The sequence below is a fragment of the Hyaena hyaena genome, unplaced genomic scaffold (genome assembly GCF_003009895.1).
Source record: "Hyaena hyaena isolate Hyena2069 unplaced genomic scaffold, ASM300989v1 scaffold_25, whole genome shotgun sequence".
NCBI lineage: Eukaryota > Metazoa > Chordata > Mammalia > Carnivora > Hyaenidae > Hyaena > Hyaena hyaena.
The window spans coordinates 1,839,487-1,859,205 of record NW_024080657.1 but is presented as its reverse complement, the minus strand read 5'-3'; the positions used below and the strand labels follow the sequence as shown (position 1 = coordinate 1,859,205).

The 19,719-nt window shown below is 46.4% G+C and overlaps 1 protein-coding gene across 1 annotated transcript in view; it reads right to left on the bottom strand.

Moving 5' to 3' along the window:
• CTNNBL1 (catenin beta like 1) overlaps positions 1 to 19,719 on the bottom strand; it is a 162,568-nt gene that overhangs the window by 25,240 nt on the left and 117,609 nt on the right. The window contains exons 12-13 of the mRNA XM_039227069.1: positions 3,327 to 3,424; positions 1,214 to 1,294 (exon numbers count right to left, since the gene is read on the bottom strand). Coding sequence (XP_039083000.1) covers positions 1,214 to 1,294; positions 3,327 to 3,424 — 179 coding nt within the window. The remainder of the gene's footprint in view (positions 1 to 1,213; positions 1,295 to 3,326; positions 3,425 to 19,719) is intronic.

The following is a 19,719-nucleotide window of genomic DNA, read 5'->3' as shown; positions in this document are numbered from 1 at the left end:
ATCTGAGGACTTCCTAGGTTTAGGGAAATCACAAGAATGATAACCACAGCTACCTGCCCACTGGCATCCATAAACAGAGGTGCGTATTTCGTGAAAGGGGTGGGATACGAAGGGGAAAAGAGAACCGGGATACGGACAACAGGGTCACTGTCCCACAACCACCCCCCCCTCCCCCGCCACCAGCTCGGCTCTCACTCTGGCCTGAGGCCTCGCTTGAGGGCAAACGCTGGTGGAATTCCCTGTGCACATGGCTTGTCCCGCAGCTGGACTGCCCCAGCACACCGGAACCAGGTGCTGAAACGGACTCTCCCTCCAGTGAGGGTCCAAAGCCTCAAGTGCGTCTTTAAGGCAACAAAGAACGAAGAGAGAATGGAGTGATAAAGCAAATCAAGATCACAAGGAAAATGAAGCCCATTCCACTCTGAAGACAGCAAGGAAAGGATCCTTTTGCAACGTGACCACAGACTGGGGAAGGTCTTGCAGGGGTGAGAATGCAGACTGACATTAAACGGCAGACACGAATCCCTGCCCCAGTGAAGGAGGCAGATGAGGAAGGCAGAGGCCAGAGATGGCAGAGCACAAAGCAGAAGCAGGTGGAAAGTATGGAGGCAGGACGCCAGCACAGCCAACACGGTCCCTCAAGACAGAAACCTAACAAATCTCATTTCCAGCAGCTGCCGGCAGAAGGAATAAGGGCCAGTCCCGTGGCAGCTGCTTTGCAGGCTTTGCTACAGAGCATCGGAGCCTCCCTTCTCTGGGTCTCTGGCTTTTCATCTGTCAGTGGGGCTCCTGGACCAAGTGACCTCAGACTTTCTTCCCAGTTCTCGCCCCTCGAAATCACCCTTCCCTCGGTGCTCTCCTTACGATGACAGCAGCACAGGAGTGTGAACCCAGACAAACTCTGCCAGCTCTGCCAGCGTGGGACCGAGTTGCAGCCCTGCACTTTGCTCGTGCCAGGGCTATTCGCGAACCACCCATACCGCCAGGTCGGACACGGATCAACACAGCACATCCTTTCTCAGAAAGGACTGCCTCTCCTACTGGAAGGGCAGCTATAACCACTTTCATCTGCTCTGTTCTAACCACAGGCTAGGTGGCATGTGAGGGTAGGGGTACCTGTGCCCTTGCCTGTCCTGTGGGGAGAGAGAAGGGACAAAGAGACCCAAACGGAATGAGAGCCAATAGGCGGCAACACGTAGGCAGGGATACGTACATGCTTTTCCCCTTCAATCTTCTTGTCCGCCACCTGCATTGCGTCCAAGTATTTAAAATGCAACTCCATCAGTCTGTCCACCTGAAAGCAAGAGATTTCAGACATGAGTGAGAAGGGCAAAGAACACCCAGGCGAGAGAAAGGGGGGGGGGGGCTCCTCTTCATTTGCTCTCACTGTCGCCCCTTCCAACAGGGGGCCCCTCTACCACTTCTGACAACACGGGCCGGGCCTTGAGCTCTGCGTAGGAACACAGCAGGAATGGACCGAAGAGTGGGGGCAGGGCGAGCAGACCCCTGGGGCGGAAACCATCTGAACACAGGCCTCTCCCATAAGAAGGCTGCATTTCCAACCCAGCCCGGGCCCCCGTGGACTCAAGCTGTTAACTATCAATCAATAAATAAGAATTCAAGTCCCTTCTTGCAAAGAGAAGGAGCTTGAAGTTACATACTTGATATTCACTTAGAACTTTACAGAAAATTTTTTTCGAACTGAAACCTTTCATGTTCGGATTCTACCCCAGAGCTGATCTTTTTTTAAGAAAGTCTGAGTAAAATCTCTTTAGTTGCTTTCGAGTCAGAAGAGAGTACCAGAAAAAACACTCTTTCAGCAACTTAAAAAAAGGCCCTGACTTTTGCTCAGCGAGAACTTAAAAATCAGTTTTCAACTTAGCAAAAGTCATGCTTCAAACATGGCCTGAGGAACATGCAGGGGTTTGAGAAAGTTTCATTTTTCCCTATGACTTTCCAAAAGACTGAACAAACACTGTGAAGCCAGTCTAGACTTCTAACCTCTCTCTTTATGAGGTGGGCACAGCCACGGCTCCTGGCTACCCTGGTATTTACTTGAGAGCTTATAGCGGTTACAGCAGCAGCTAGTGATTCAGCTTGGCGTTGGCGTGCAGGAGGACTGGGCCTTAACCCTCTCTGGATCGTACCGACGACCCCAAGACCTTATGTATTTCAGTTTACTGAGTATTTTTGTGTCCACTATTTCCTTAGAGCTTATAAAAACCTGAGAATGTGGGTGGGAAAGATAGACAGTGACCCCAATAGTAAGGACGAAGAAACTGAAGTGCAGATGTTAAAAGTCACCAGGGTGGCATGACTGCTAAGGTGTTCTCGCCTAACTTCACGATGGCCTCTTCCCCGTGCCACGCTGCCAGTGAGGCTGGAAAAAATGGTCAGTGACACTATCATAAACCTCTCTCCGAAGCACGACAATCTTTCAGCTTTACCCTGGATGCAGGAAGGGAAGAGATATTTGAATGTTATATAAGGGACTCTGGTCCTTAATTTTATGCATCTATAACGATCTATCTTGTGACCAGTGAGTGGTGTGATCATGGTAGAGAGTGATCGTGGGCAAACGACATATGCCTCAGTTTCTTCGTCCGCAGATGTGAACAATACCTACTCAAAGGGTAAAGACACGGGGTTGTGAGCATATACACAACAACGTAAGGGACCTGCTGAGCGACCCAATCCACAGGAATCATTAAATAGATGGTCGTTCCTAGTACCGTCAGAAATCTATTTTTGGTATGGCACGCTAAATAACAACATAAAATACTTATCTAATCTCATTAACGTGATCATTCCCACATCCCACACTCCCTCTAGGGACTGGCTCAACCATTTCCTTAGGTCCACCACGGAGCCTTCATTTCCATCACCACCATCTAGTAAGGACTCATTTCATCTCCCTCTCATTGACTCTTCTTCAAGATGGGAATTAACGTGTCCATCCTACAGACAGGGAAAATGAGGTGCAGAGTGGCACACATCTTGAAACGAGCAAAACCAGGTTGAGATCCAGATGTCGGAATCCAGAGCCTATGTTCTTCACCACGTAAGCCATGCTGTGCAACCCTTAATCCAAACCCTAGTACAACCCACTCTGCCTGGCTCTAAACATCTCCCTAAGGAGCTGGCTGCTGCCACCCTAACGTGTTACTATGCCCAGAAGGATGTACGTGGAGATAAGAGGCAGAGACACCAGAAAAACCTCGAAGACCCAACGCAATGCTGGAGAAGGTATTGAAGGCAGGAGCTCAGCTCAGCACCCCTCTGCCCTGCCGGCCTGGGCCCCTCCTTACCGTGTGGCAGGCACCCACCTTCTCACTGTCATTTTCAGTGAATTTACTCAGAAGCCGGGTTCGCTGCTGCCCTCTCAGGTTCCGCAGGAGGGAAGCCAGGATCGAACAGACATGCTCTGGGGTGGGAAGGAGAAAAGAGAACATGCTGTGATCAGAGCGGTAATCATTACCTCTCTTCAAGCCTGGCCTGGTTCTACTGGAGGAGGAATCAGTAGGCCTCCCTGACTGCCGCTATTGATTAGTAAGACAAGAACCCAAACTGTGTCATTGCAAACCTGAACTGATTTTCACATACCACACAAGAAACATATTCAAAAGGGATGATACCCTCAAGGACAACCTGAGCAAGCAAATCAAAACGAAGTTAGAGTTTCTAGTCTGCCTGGATTTAATTGATTTTTATTGTCCACAACAGAACTTTAAACGAATCCCCCATTTGCAGAAATAAGCAGTGAACAGAGTATGAATATCAGCTATGAGACAGGCATATAAAGAACAAGTAAAACACGTTCCATCATATTCTCAAATTACCTTATACTTTCCCCAAGTAATAATCCCAGAATTAAGTAAGAAATATGATAGAGTCCCAGTGTTGCCACTTCCATTCTGGTGCAACTGAAATTCTTCCTTCAAGTTCGAAAGCAGCTGGACAGTAAGTACTTCAAAATGGTGACAATGCTTTTTGAGTTCACATACCCACAGGCTTCTATTATGAGCTACTATTTTTCTACCTTGAGAAGAAGAGGGTAATTGAAGGGTATATTATAGGCTTTAGCTGTGAAGAGATTCTTTTCTTTAAAAAGAATTTTTAAAAATCAAGAATAATGACCTTGAAAAGGAGGCAGCATAAGTCTAGTCGTGGAGAAGTTTATTCTGAGTGAAGTTTATTCTGAAATAATACCCACCGCGTGGGCAACAAATATTCTATTTGGAAAGGGACTAAGAACATCTTCACAGGTCAAACTTCTGCTGAGTTCTCAGAAAAGTCACTTGATTATGCATTAAAGCCGCAGGTCAGCAATTACCATAGCACAGATTGAGTCTGTTTTTCCTTCATGTATGTCAGAAGTGTTCCCTGCCTCTTCACATCCTTAATTTCTCTCTCTTTTTAAAAACGTATGTTTGTTTGTTGAGAGAGAGAGAGAGAGAGAGAGATCGCACACAAGGCACACAGGGGAGGGGCAGGGAAGGGCAGAGAGAGAATCCCAAGCAGGCTCCTTGCTGTCAGCACAGAGCCCGACGCACATGAACCATAAGACCATGACCTGAGCCAAAAGCAAGGGCTGGACGCTTAACTGACTGAGCCCCCCAAGCGCCCCTATGTCCCCCGTCTCTTAATGCTGGAGTTAGTCGACATTCTATACCTAGAGTCACTTCCCTGGGAAGTCCCATGCTAGTCCCATGGCTTTTAAAACCACTTAAAAGATGGCTCCCAAACTTGGGTCTATGGGCCAGTCCTGTTCTCTGAATGCAGACTCACATGTTTGCCTTTCTACTGCTTTCTGCACGTGGTTGTCAACAGCCCCTTTACATGGAACATGTGTCCCAAATCAAGCCCCCTCAGATATGTTCCCCACAGTCTTTTCCACCTAGTTAATGGCAACCAGGTTCTCCAGTTCCTCAAGCCACAAACAGCGGAGAGGCCCCTTATTCTCTTTTCTCACATGTGCCATAAGACACCTTGTCAGTTTTACCTTCAACTCATACCTGGAATCCCACCTCTTCTTTCTGCTGCTCCCACTGTGGCTCCTCTGGTCCAAACCATCCTCACCTCTGGCTGGAATATTCAATAGCCTGCCTGTGGGTCTACTGGCTTCCATTCTTGCCCCCTCTGGCCTAATCTCCACAGAGCAGTCAGCAAACACTTGGTGCTCAGGGCCCCCAAACAATCAACACGTTCTCCGTAACCCTGAGGGGCTCCTTATCTAGTGGGGAAAACAAAACAATAATTCCGGTGCGGTGCAGCGTGACAAGTCCCGCCACTGCGGGAGGCATAGGGGACTTGGGGAGCACAGAGAAGGGACGGCTGACCTAAAAGGATTACCAGTGGAGGTAGCAAGCAACTGAAAATCTTTAAAAAGCCCAAAACAACAGCCTTGGCTGACAACTAGGTAGAGAAGCGGAGAGGGTACCGCAGGCAGAAGTTACAATAGGTGTAAAGGCCAGTGTGGATGGCGTGTCGTATCCACATGGAGCAGGGGAGGCAGGTTACGTGGCAAAGGCTGGATCGTGAAGAAAAATGGCAAGAATCCACACACAAATTTTAAGCTGGGGAGGACAAGACGAAACTGGAGTTTCAACCAATCCTTAGTATCTACAGACCTTTTAGAGATGAAGATCAGGAGAATGTTTCTCTTTCCTGATGAATTTTTTGTGCTTCTTATCAGGGTTCCCTCTTTGCCTTGGCTACTGGGAAGCTCAAAGATGAGTTTCTGCTCAACTACAGGAAAACAATTTCTGTTACTGCCTTATTAGTGATTCCCTCCTTGCCCCATCCATGGATTTTGAAACACAAGTAACGGATGCACGTGGTAAAAACCAGACTATACACAAAGTATAAAATGTATTCAACAAATATTTATTGAACACCTAATGTTTGTCTTTTCACATACTCCTCTCACTACCCTTTTCCTCTCTCCGAAGGGAAAAAAACCTACAAGGTAGGTATCTTATGTACATTCTCAGAGGAGAGGGGGGAAAAAACCGAGACCTTTCCATATCAGCCCATATTTCGTTTTTTTCTAATGGCTACCTAGAATTCCACTGACCTTACTATCACAATGTAACTAGTGCCTCACCCAATCATGAATACTTTAGGTGGTTTCCAGTTGTTTGTTTTGTTTTACTATTAGAAACTATGAAGCAATAATCATCCATGTACACATATTCTGACAACTGTGTTCAGGCAGGAATACACTTTTGCATGTGTGCAAATTCCTAAGAGTAGAATCGAGGGAGTCAAGAGGTATTCGCATGTGTCGAAAGACACTGAGAAATTATTTCCAAAAAGGTTGTACCAATTCTATGTCCTACTCTTGGTACACACACACACACACACACACACACACACACACACACACAGAATGGAAGCAGAATAACATCTATATTATAAGAGAGTATCTGTTTTCCCATATTCTCACTCAGATTGGATACTATCCAAGATAAAAATTATGACAACCTGGAAGGTGAAAAATGGGATCTTTTCTGATTAGCATGTTTTTGTTCTTGTTATGAACAAGGTCAAGCACCTTTTCTGATGTTTACTGACCACCTGTAGTGCTTTACGGGTGAACCGTCTGGCCTTATCCTTTGCCAATTTGATTCCTACGAGCTCTCTGTAAATTAAGAACATTATCCTTTTGTCATGTATGTTGCAAATATTTCCTCAGCCTGAACGTGTGTTTTGACACATTCTTATTCAAAGCTAGAGTTTAGTACCACCATGTTGTTTCGCTGTAAGAGGCTTCAAATACCTAGTGGCAAGTAAACAGGATACAATAATAATTGTCACCTATTGTGTATCTATGACAGTAGGCTTATTTGAGTCTGTACACAATTTTCTCATTGAATCATCACCACTAAGCTGTGAGAAAGGTACTATTCTCATCTTAGAAATGTAGAATCCAAGGCTCAGAGAGGTTAGTTAACTTACTTAAGGTCCATGTCTTTCGGTCAGTGGTGGGAGCTTAGGTTTCACCCCAAGATGCCTGACTGTAAACAGTACGCTTCCCGACTAGGTTGTTCAATGCTTCCCACTTATAAAAGGTAATCTTCAAAGCTTGTATGGAAGAAAGATAAAAAAGACCAGAAACTAAACCATGCAAAGCCTGACAATGTACTTCTTGTGGGGCTCACTGTGTCCAAAAGATTGGCACTATGTAAATGCAGATTTAAAAAAGAACTCAACAGTTTTAATGAGAGGAAAACGAAGCAAAAGGCCATATGGAGTAAGACATGAATAACAACCCCTCTTTTCTCTCTTCTACTGAATTACTCTTTCCAGAAGCGATTTCTACCAGATTCCAAATAAAGAAGAGACTTTGGGTTTTAGGCAGCTCTGCAAATACTGAACCAGAACTTCTCAATTTTCCCTTTTAATCTTGCTGATTAAGATGGATGGGAAAGAGCTGCAAGAGAATGTTCTCTATATACCTGGGCAGGATGGGAGGGTGGGGTGCTGGTGGAATGGTGAGATATCAAGAGCTGTAATTTTCAAAGGAGAAAATGTAATATACAGAATAATCACTTTTTTTGGCACCAGATCATATTAGCATGCATTCCTCTAGCTCATCCCAGCCCGGAACAGGAGATATCTTGATCAACTGCAGGGGTATATACTAAGAACAAATGGCATTACCTATTTGTTTGGGATTTTAAGTAAAGAACAGGTTGTCAATTTCAGGAGTCCTGAAGCCGCGTACATACCTTTCATCTCTCTCTCTGGGTGCTGTGGCTGGCTGGTGCCTGCCAGACAGGAAAACACTTCAGCCACCCCAAGTTTTATACTTAACACACACACACAGACACACACACAGTTTCATTAGCCCCTAATAAATGTAGCTTCCCTAGGAACAGATTTCAGCCCAAGGTGGTGTCAATTTTTCATGCACCTAGAAGATGGGGAGAGCTGCTGGCACAGAGAGCAGGGGAGATAACAGGTTTATCTGCTGGCCAGCACCGCTCAGCTGCTCTGTCATTTCGACAGGATCAAATGGAGGCAAAGGATGGCTATGGAGCTGTCAGCGCACAGGGGGTGGATGTGGTGACCCTCCCTGCAGAAAACAACCTCGAAGGCAGGGCCCAGGGACAACAGAACACACACACACATATTAAAGGAATCCACCAGGCTCCCAGGGGGAAGGCCAAGCAAATTGACATTTTCACGTCACCACGTAGGGAGGCTGGGGTCTTAGAGGAGTATTACAGAGCTAGTATTGAATTTGTGCCAGTGTGAGCTCCTGCCCGCCCGGTGCCCTGCTCAACAACCAGCCTCAGACACTAATTAGTGAAACTGCCTAAGGGGTGGTCCTGGCCCCTCTTCCCTGGTTCAAATCTCTTTAAGGGCCCTTCAAGGGTGATTAGACGCCATGGGTTAGACCCCTGGGTATCTGCAAGGGAACTAAAAGTTTGATTCTCTAGGGTCAGTTAGAGTTCTGTCATTTTCAGAGCTGGAAGGAGAATTAGAAATCTTTGTTTCAACTCCACTGGAATTTCGAGTATAGGAACAATAACCCCGATAAGGGATGCGATTTGCTTCGGGTCAAAAGTACCTTTGTGGGCCACTCAAATCTAGGTCTCCATTTTATCTTCTTTTAAAATCATGACAGAAACGTTGAAGAATCTGATGTATGCCATCCTTTGTAAGGTATCTACACAAAGGTAACATTTCCATGGAATTTTGGAGTGTTGCCATCTCTTAGGGGTGGCCCCTTGGCTAGGAACCCATGATCTCGTATTCCCGGACCAGAGGTCCTTCCAGAATGGCACAAACCACACTGTGGCAGTTACCTCAACTAGCCTCCTACGGTGTTCACTGTGTTATAAGGAATGGGAGGGAGTAACATTTCCCATCCTCATTCTTAAAAAAGGGTGGTTCAAAACCCAAGAGGTTAAAACAACACCTCTCTCTGTAAGGAGAGCTATTTACCCACAGACAGGCCCATTAATGACCAGGCCCACCAGTGGCCCACTGCTGAGAAAGACACCAAGAAGCCCAACTCCCATGCTCTGTTCCAGAAAGGCCAACAAGTAAATTAATTAATTAACCTTATGTGGGGCTTTTAGGATCAGACAGACTTGGATTTGAATCCTGATGCTGGCACTCACTAGCTGGTTAAACTAAACCATGAGCACACAGTTTAGTCACTAAGTCTCAGTTTTCCTGTTTGTAAAATGGGGCTATCCCCTCCATCTATGAAATCTGTCATATCAAATGACCCAGGTGCATAATAGGCACCCAACAGGCATCTATTTGAGATTTGCTGGGTTGACGAAGAACCTCAGAAGAGAGTCTCTCACCCATGCACCTGTCACAGATTACCACGTAGCCCCTTCCATCCTGCCTGCCTGCCTGCCACTGCACAGGTTTGGTCTGTGGGCACCACCCTCATGAGCCTGTGCCGAGAAAAACAGGGACTTTGGTTGCCTGACGTCCTCAGCTGGTAGGGTTACCTCCTATAACTCGAGATTTGTTCTAACCCTAAAATGGAATAAGACCAACCTCACTCAGACTCTTTAATCCCCCGCTGGATTAAAATAAAGTTCTTATGTGTGACTGCCTATAGAGCCAAATAATAGAAGTTCCAGGAGACTTGCAGACAGCCCTAAGGTGGGCAGTGGCTATTTACAGTAAGCTGGAGGATACGGCGTTATCTAAGCAGAGATGGTCCTACCTTTTAATAAAAATAAATGTACTCGGCCATGGTAATCATTTGCCTTTTGATCTTGCTGCAGAACTGAAAACACAGCACATGATCTGTAGAGGAAATGAAAAATACCTTCTCTTCTAGGAGTTTTGTAGCCATAGGACAATTAATTACAGGGCACGAAGTGGTGCACACACCAGCTATTCCTTTTCTCAACCTTCTGAGTACCTACTATGTGCCAGGCAATGTACCAAGTGCTGGCGCTACAGACATTACAGAAGCCAGTCCCTTCTAGAGGAGCTCATCGCCCTGTGAGCAAGGCTAAGAAATAAACAGCTATAATCGAGTACATGATTAACCAGCATGTGTGGAATACGCAGATGCCTATGTGAAGCGCCCAAGTTCGGCTGGAGATAGGGTAGGAGAAAGGAGGGAATGGGGCGGGGGGCCTATATAGACTGAGACAAAAGGAAAACATTTTTCTCAGAGACCCCCGGCAGTGACACAGGGCTACAGCGCCATGCTGGGAAGCGAACGGTGGTGAGCTCGTAGCTCCAGGTTTTCTGTGCTGAAGTTGGTAAAGAGACAGTGGCCAGGATCTGGGATGCTATGGGCACATTTAGTTCTTACAACACAGATGTAGACTATATTCCTGAAGTCAAGGATAAATGGACTACACTCCATTAACAGGTCTCCCAAGCTGGGGGTCGGGGTGGGAGGCGGGGAACAGAGGGAGGCAGGTGACAGGGAGTACAGCAATGATCCCTAGATGACTTCTTAACCTTATGTGCCAAGAGATTTCAGAGGTGTCCGGCTTGCATCTCTTGAAGTTTTGGTTCCATGGGTCCAAGGAAGAGTACATTCACTGAAAACGAAGAAGAGGTACTAGCGAGCAGAGCTGGGCCACAGGAGGCAGCCCCCAGGGGTCTCAGCCACAGGAACTGTTATTTGTAAAAAAGAATCCTTCAATGTGTAAGATTCAGTGTTTGAGGACGAAGACAATCAGACACTGGTCCTTCCCTCCAGGTGCTTGTGAACTATTATGTCTAAAATTACTTGATAGGAAGTGACAGTGAATGAAAAAGAGGCAGAAACTACTGAGGAGGCAAATACTCTCCTAGCCCGGGTATCTGGGAAGACTGGTGGTCAAGATACTACTGAGCTGTGCCCAGGAGAAGCAAGCAAGAAAGGAGCCTTGAAGGGAGAAGGGGGCAGGGGGAAGAAGGGTACGCCAAGCAGGTGGGCAAGCACGAGTCAAAGGCAGCCAGCTGGAATGCACAGGGTGTGGATAAGGAACCGGGAAGGGATCCGGTGGCCAAGGGAAGGAGGATGGAAAGGTGGGGGAGGAGTGCAGACCATGGATAAATACAGAGGCTGACCAATATCCTGCCAGCCTGGCATTTAAAATACTGGCCCAGTCTGGCTGGTTGGACAAGGAATTCAGGGTCCCTCTGTGCACTCAGCCTCAGAGCCCGCACCTGCCTTCCAGCAGCCCAAACAGTTAAGAAAGATATGAGTCAGCCAGAGCTCTATTCTTAGGACAGAAACGTTACCTGTACCTCAACCATCAGGCCCATGTCTGGGCAAGACCTTGCAGGCCACTTTAAAATTCAAGGCCATGCAGCAGAGCTGCCTTTGTTTCCATGGAACATCTAAGGCCACTAGCTCTTTTGTTTTAAGGAGATCATTCAGAAGTGTTCTTCTCTCATTTCTTAAATTAAAACCATCTCTGTTTTATTGCCCATCCTTGCTGCCCACCTCCCCCCGAATTCCCCCAGACGGACAGACATCCTGCCTTCCAGTAAGACCCTTGATGCAAATGGGATGTTTAAAACACCCTAATTAAACTGATCTTGACTTCAGCAGTGGTGTGCTGGAATACAGATTAATCTGTTTCATGCCTGGCACTAGCAGCTGAAGTAGCAGGAGGCCCTGTCAAATCAAGCCATAACATTACATTCTTCTGCCTTTATTATTATTTTTTCCCTTTTTACATTTCATTATAACGGACATCTGCCTAGCAGGGGGTGTGGTAACCCGAGGAGAGTCACGCGCGTGTGCTCAGCCACTCTGGCTGAATATTGATGCAAGTCAAATCAAACACTCTTCTCAGGACAGATGGCTCTGTGTCAGCATCTATATATAGCCCCTTTAAACACACAGACAAAATACATATATTCCTACTCCTCACAAACACTTCCTGAATCCTGAATATGTGGCAGGCACGGGGCTGCAGACCGGGGACTTGAAGCGGCAGTATTTGTTATAAACCTACTGTGTGCCTCTGCACGCTCCGCATCCATTACTCTGCTTAATTCTAACAGCAATCCTATGAAACGGATGTATTACTCTCCCCATTTTATAGATAAGAAACTAGAGACTCGCCCAGGAAAAGACAGTTTGCCTCCTAGGGATTTACAGCTAGGAAGTGACCTAATTACTTCCACTATAATAAAACTTGATTATTTTCCTCCTGAGTTAAAAATACCCAATAAGCATACTTAAACAGCATTCAACCTCACTAGCACTGCAGATAAAGCCACAAGGTAGTTTCATTTGATGAAATGTTCAAAACACTTGAGGTCTACAAGGCTGCAGGGAGGTGGGCTCTCCTACACTGCTGGCCACATGAGTACCAAGGATGCAGTACTGAAATCTCTTTGCTGTATGGATCTCCCCAATAATGGTAGGATCCTCAAGAGTGGGGACCACACCTGATTCATCTCTATACATTCAGCATCTAGTCTTGTGCCAGGAAAAGTCAACTAATACTGAATATGACGTCCTATGATAACACCGTGGCTGTCAGTTGGGGCGCCTGGGTGGCTTAGACGGTTGGGCATCCGACTTTTGCTTAGGTCATGATCTCGCGGTTCGTGGGTTCAGGCCAGCTCAGAGCCTGGAGCCTGTTTCGGAGTCTGTGACTCCCTCTCTCTCTGATCCTCCCCTGCTCACGCTGTCTCTCTCTCTCTCCTAGAAATAAATAAATAAATAAAAACATTAAAAAAAAAAAAGAGTTAGCTGTCAGGGATACATATGCATAAAGAAGGAGTAACTGACTCCCTGAGAGGCTCTGGATGAACTAGGGAATCTTCAGAGTCTCCGCTTTAGAACAAGGAGAAATTTATCAGAGAGACAAAGGGGGGATGTCATTCTAGACAATACACAAGAGATTTAAAGACATGGAGATACGGGGCGCCTGGGTGGTTCAGGCAGTTGAGTGTCTGCCTTTTGATTTCAGTTCAGGTCATGATTCCAGGGTCACGGGATTGAGTCCTGCTGAGCGTAGAGTCTGCGTAAGCAGCTCGTTCTCTCTCTCTCTCTCCCCTCATCCCTCCCTCACTCCGTGCCCACTCATGTGCACGTGCATGCATTCTCTCTCTCAAAAAACAAAAAGAGAGGAAAAAAGAAAGACATGGAGATACGAAGGAACACAACACACGACAGGCTGCAGGAAGTGGTAATGGGATGCAAGATGAAGCAAGAGAAGCAAGCAAGAACTTCGTACACTCAACTACAGAGTCAGGACTTTACTCATACATTCTATAGAACACCTGATGGAGAACAAGCAACATGATCAAATTTGTGTTCCAGAAAGATCACTCTGGAAGATTTCTTGAAATGTACAGTGGAGGAGAAACAGGGCCATATTCAGATTATCACAGAAACATCTGAAACAAACACAGCATTTGGTATCTAACGGTTACTTCTCCTTTGGCAGAAACTGAAACAGCTAATAATTTTTCAGAAAGAAGCCCAGTTTCCTTGCCCCTGCTCAGGGGAAGTCAAGTGTGACAGAACACCAGAATAGAGGTAAGACAGAGATTTCAGTCCAAACTCTGTGGGTTTTTTGTTTGTTTGTTTTTGTTGTTGTTGTTAATGCTTGTTTTTAAGAGAGAGACAGACAGACAGAACATGAGCAGGGGAGGGACAAAGAGAAAAGGAGACAGAGAATCCCAAGCAGGCTCCGCACCGTCAGCACAGAGCCTGATGCATGGCTCGAACTCACGAGCGGTGAGATCATGACCTGAGCTGAAGTTGAATGCTTAACTGACTGAGCCACCCAGGCACTCGTTCTAATCCAAACTTTGAAAAAAATATTCTGTATGGCTCTGAATAGGTCTCTTCTCCACCTACTCTCTGGGCCTCAATATCCTTGTCTGTAAAAGGAGAGAAGTGGCTTTATAGGTCCTCCCTGAATTGAATTACAAGACTATCAAAAAGGGATGCGAACAACTACCAAGTGACCCAGCAATTCCACTTCTAGATATTTCCTCAACAGACAATGAAAACATGACCACAAAAAGACTTGTATATAAGATATTCTATAAATACAATGTTCACGGCATTGTTTTAATGGCTCTAATGGCCACAAACTTGAAATCATTTGTCAACAGTAAAAATGGAAAAATACACCCACATAACGGAATACTACACAGTAACAAAATAGGACAGAGGATCGATGCACTCAGACAACATGGGTGAATCTCAAAAACTGAGCTTAGTGAATGCTTTATCCCCAAAGAGTATTCAACTGCCTGAGTCCGGCGATGTGAGGCTCTAGAAGAGGCTCACCTGGATTATGACGAAAACCTCAAAACAGTGGATGCCTCTGTGAGGCGGGGAGGGACCCCCCCCCCCCCAGGGAAGCACACAAGGAACTTTCTGGGTAGTGATAATGTTCTGCATGTTAAAAGAATATGTGTTTGTCCAAATCTGCCACGTGGTGCTCTTGAGATGTGTGCATTTCATTGTGCGACTTTATGTTACTTTTAAAAATTGAAGTCAAGGCTAATGATATTCCTCCTGAAATGTTTACGGTGAAGTGTACTGATGTCTGCAACTTACTTCCCGTGTCAAAAAATAAAATGGGCAGATGAGAGAGACGGACAGAAGTGACAAAGCAAATACAGCAAAATGTTAACTAGAGAGTCTAGTGGTAGACATGTGAGCACTGGCTGTACGGTTCTTTCAACTTTCCTGAATGTTTGAAGATTTTCTTAAGAAAATATTAGGAGGAAGAGGCAAGAAGAAAAGGGAGAAATGAGCATTTGGAATATAAATGATGAGATTCCTAAAGGTTGTTTTTCCAAAAAGCAGTTTTTAATATGTCTGTTGTTTGAAATTTTGAATGCATTTTCCATTGAAATAGGCCCACTGAAACCCATTTAACCTGAAATATAGCCAAAATTAATTCAGTATTCTCATTTTTCAGTTGTGATGAGGTTCCACAAACATTGCCTAATCACCTACTGCGCGCAGAGCAGTATGATAGGTGTTGCTTTTGGTTGATTTATTTCCTCTTTCCCATGGGATTTGCCCCCTCCTTTCAGAGTCTGAGCACCACCATGGATTTCAAAAAGTGTTTAAGTGCTAGCTTAACTAATTTACAGCCTTGAGTTTGTGGGAAAATATGCCTTGCAGCTAGAAAGGGATATATATGCTCAAAAAATGCTTCTTTGGCTACACAACTATTCTCCACGGGCTCAGAGTGAAAAAGAACAGAACGAAGTGGTAGCTAATATTCCCTCTCAGGGTCTGAGCTGAAAGCATGAACCTCCCTAGGTCAAGTGCTTATGTATCAGGGAAGGCCCATATCTCAGATGGGTTGAAGGAGAGGTCCTTGAGGTGGTAAGTGTCTGCTGAGCGAATGCACAACCATCTCCCATGGCAAATGACTCAGATCTGTAGTTTTCTACGGTTCCTACAACGTGTTTTGTCAGTGAAACCAACCCCATGGCTGGAGGCAGCGGTGTGGACTGGGGAATGATGCTGGGTCTGGGGGGCACCACGGAGGATGAGCTGGCCATCACTGGCTTCGGGACTCTGAGAAGGCCTAGACAAACTTTGCCCAAGAGCGACGTTCTCTCTACACCAAGCGGCAGCATCCTGACTAGTTAACACTGCCAGTTACCTGCCCACTTCCTCCTCTTATTACTTACTAATGGAACCCATATATATTTGGTAATATACCCGGCTTAAAGAGAGAAAACCAAAAAAAACCCCCAAAAAACAAAAAACCAACCCCAAACTACAGCTTTCCTTATAGCTAGATATGACCCTGTGGCTCATTTTGGGTCAAGCCTTAAGATAAACTGCTATTTGGAACTTCCAGGAGGGGACGTGTTCCCTTCGGCCCCGCCCCCTCCGGGTTTTGCTTTCCTGCTGTTTGGAATCCAGACCATAGCAACTGGAACCAGTAACCACGGAGACCACCACCCACCACAGGGCTATCTTGAAAACAGAAGCCAGGCACACTGATATGTGCTTGGGACACATTAACAAGCAAACAGATATCCTTATCCCTGCGATAAGGATGGCGGAACGGAATGACAGAAGGAACCTGGGTTTCTGACAACATCTGGAAGCTGCCAGTCCAGTCCTGACTTCTGGACTCGGTTTCATGTGAGAGAAAAATAAACCCCTATGTGTTCTATTTTATTTCAACCATGTCATTTCCCCATCTCTGTTACTAGCAATCAACTGCATTTCCTAACTGATAACACTAATCCAGTAAGTTCTTCTGTAGGAAGTCCAAAGATACACTGGGTCCTAGAGTTCAGGTATTTACTCCAAGAAAGCTGAGCGTACAGCCTCACCTGATTTTGGAACCAGCCACACATCCCAGTGGGGAAAGCCCTAGAACCAGGGGCACCCGCCAGTGAAAAGTACATTCCCTTCTTTTCACCTCACCATCTCAAAGGGTCTAAACGCTTTTCCATTCATTATATTCTGGAGAAAACCTGGCTGGGACTAACTTAGCTGGGTTTTTTATTTTTTGTTTGTTAATGATTAGCCCTCATCCTTGTAATGACAGAAATAAATGCCTGATGTTTCAGGTCCTCTGTTTTCTCTCCGCATTCCCACCGATACTTAGGGGAGTAGCACCCACACCTGGCTCTGAGATGGCCCGGACGCAGGGCTCCTGACTCACCAGACTGATACCTCCAGCGGGCCCCTTTGACGCAGATGGCTGAATGTCAGGCTTGGCTGGTTATGGCTTACTTTCCGGCAGCGGACCACTTTTAGGGGGATTTCACCTAAATTAAACTGATTCTGTGGCCTAGAAGCTCTCTTGGGGTTTGAGAAGGCCAGGATACAGTTCCCACGGTCTCCCTACTCACACCCAACAAAACACATTAAAAAAACATACTCTTTAGCTCCTAAAATGCAGATAACCCCCCTGAATATTTGTACTGTGATTTTATTCCTTTAAAGAGTCCTTTTTCAGCGGGCAGCTTACCGTACTCTCAGGTGGTCTGGAAAGGCCAGGAAGGCCCAGCACAACCCAGGCACAGCCTGACCCACCACCACCTGGGTTGGGACACACCCGGGGCTACGCGTGGGTGCCAGAACTCCCCCTCGTTCTCGCCTCTCCGTGACCTCTCCGCTCTTCCAACTCCCACTTTCCAAGAATCCACCTGCCGAGACGCAGCCGAGCTGATCCTCGCGGCCCCAAAACGGGGGCGGTGTTTTCACACTCCTCGGAATGCCATCCCTGGGTGACTGCTTTAGATCAGAACTTCAGGTTAGAAAAGAAAAGAAAACGAAGAGCCGGTTTCCAGGGCCTTCGGGGAATGATCTAAACCTACCTCTTCACTCCTTTCATGCTGCTCACCAGGCCTGCCTTTGCACTCCGGCGGCGGCCCGGGCTCCTCCTCCCGTCCTGCCCACCGTTAGCGCGGCCGCCAGCTGCCCAGCTCCACACGCCCTTCCTCCCGACGCCAGGGCCTCAGCTGATTTCCACAGAAACCGGGAAACCCTGCTTGCAGACCCAAGACGGCCTTGAGTTCATTTTCCTGAAGTCTGACTTCTTAACCGCTCTCCCGTCAGCCGAGAACACAGCACGGCGGAAGGGCAGAACTCAGCGCCGCTTAACACAGTTCTTCCATTTCCAGTTTGAGGCTAAGGAACTGAACTGCTACAATCTCGCACACACAAAAACCGCTGCAAACACACGCAGTGATCTCTGTGACAGTGCTTCCCGATCATATTCTAACGGGGATTAGACTTAGCACAGGGAGGAGATAAAGGAAACTGGTTAAGCCTAAAAAACACTGCCTTTGTGGAGAACGACTCCATGCCCTGTTTTACTAACAGGAAATAAGCAACAACTGGCACACATACGAGGTCCTCTGCCATCATCACACGCTAACCTTCCCGTACACCCGGAGCAACCATTTTATATTTGCACAAATAAAGAATGAGGGGCCTCAGAGATCTATGTGCCTTTCCCAGTGGCTCTTTCTCAAGGAGAAAAAAGCATTTATCAGTGTTATGTGCCAGGTTACTGTGCTCGGTGCTTTGCATACTCTTTCCCACTTAATACTCATGACCATCCTTAGAGTGAATTTTTCTCCCCATTTTACAGATGAGAAGAAATAAGGCCCAGAGGGGTTATGTGCCTTACCCAAGTTCTCAGAGCTAGTGAGAGCGAGAGACTGATCTGACCCCCAAGGCCAGCTTTCTTCCCATTGCCCCAAATCTGCCTCTCTAGTGGTGAACTAAATTTACTAGCACCCAAATTTCCACAGTACTTCTTAGCAAACGGAGTTGTGAGAAATGAGCAGAGAGCCCATTCTGAACAAAGCTACAAACTGAAACACCAATGTCCCTTTGCTTTACATAAAACAGATGGTTTCTGGCAAAAACTGACTTCAGAGTAATTTCTGTGAAACAAACCCTGCTTGTTTACTACCGAGGAACCCAAGACACACTCCCAAGGAGAGAATTCCCTTGCCTGCTTCATCGTAAATATTTGCTGAGAGGGAACGCTGAGCAGCCTCCGAGGACATTGGGCATGGCCGCAAATCAGCAGCGGCGTGTCCCTGCCGGTCGTGGTATTCCAGAACCCCCCTTGGCCTCGCCCCGTGGTCTTCCCTACTCAAGGAGACCCCCCGGCAGGGCCACGAGAGTTCTCTCTGCTCCTGGGAAGCCTCTCACATCACCCTGGTAGCTCTGGGTAACTACGTGTGGTAGAGTGGGACATGCACCCGCACAGAGACAGGAAAATGTTTTCTCCTCCACATGATACTCGTAGGCACAGGAATAATCAGAATGGCGCACTGCCTGTCTGGGACTGAATAGTCCCTTCAACTCTCAACATCTACAGAATTCTTGTCCTTCTCTAGGCCACAGGTTCTCAGTGGAGGGGTGGGGAGAGAGGAGGAAGACCACATTGTCTGAGGCATTCTGCAGATTTTATGTGCGCATGCTTGTCACAACTGAGGGGTCCTACTGGCACCTACTGGGTCAAGGCCAAGAATGGCGAACACCCCACCGTGCTGGGGACAGCCTCCCACCACAGAGTTATCAATAGTGCCAAGGCTGAGAATCCCCCTACTCTGCGCTACTTCTGACATCTATTAGTATGAGGCTAAACTATCAACAGATCCCAATGTTATCATATATGTTCTAGCTAGAAAACAGCCTAAATCCAAGGCTCTTATTCATGTAAGTTATTAATTTTATAAATTACAAATTCCCATGTAAGATGTAATTATATAATACTTAATGTTACTTTAAAATATTCCAGGAAAGGGGCGCCTGGGTGTCTTAGTCAGTTAAGTGTGTTACTTGATTTGGGCTCAGATCATGATCTCACAGCCATGAGATGGAGCCTTGCATTGGGCTCTGCACGGAGCAGCATGAAGTCTGCTTAGGATTCTCTCCCTCCCTCTCCCTCTGCCCTCCCCTGCTTGTGCTCACATGTGCACACGTGCTTGCTCGCAATCTCGGGGCAGGGGTGGGGGGGTGGGGTGATGAATTCCAGGGGTAAAAAGAGGGGAATGAAACAAGGTTGGCAAATGTTAATTGCAAAAGTTGGGTGATGGGTACATAAAATTCAATGTATAATTTTCTCTACCTTGTATTTTTGAAATCTTTCATAACATAATTTTTTTCTTTTTTTTTTTTTTTAAAGTAAGCTCCACAGCCAACGTAGGGCTTGAACTCATGACTCAGATCAAAAGCCCCATGCTGACTGCTCAGTAGACTGAGTCTACTGACTGAGCCAGCCAGACATCCCTGAAATCTTTCATAATAAA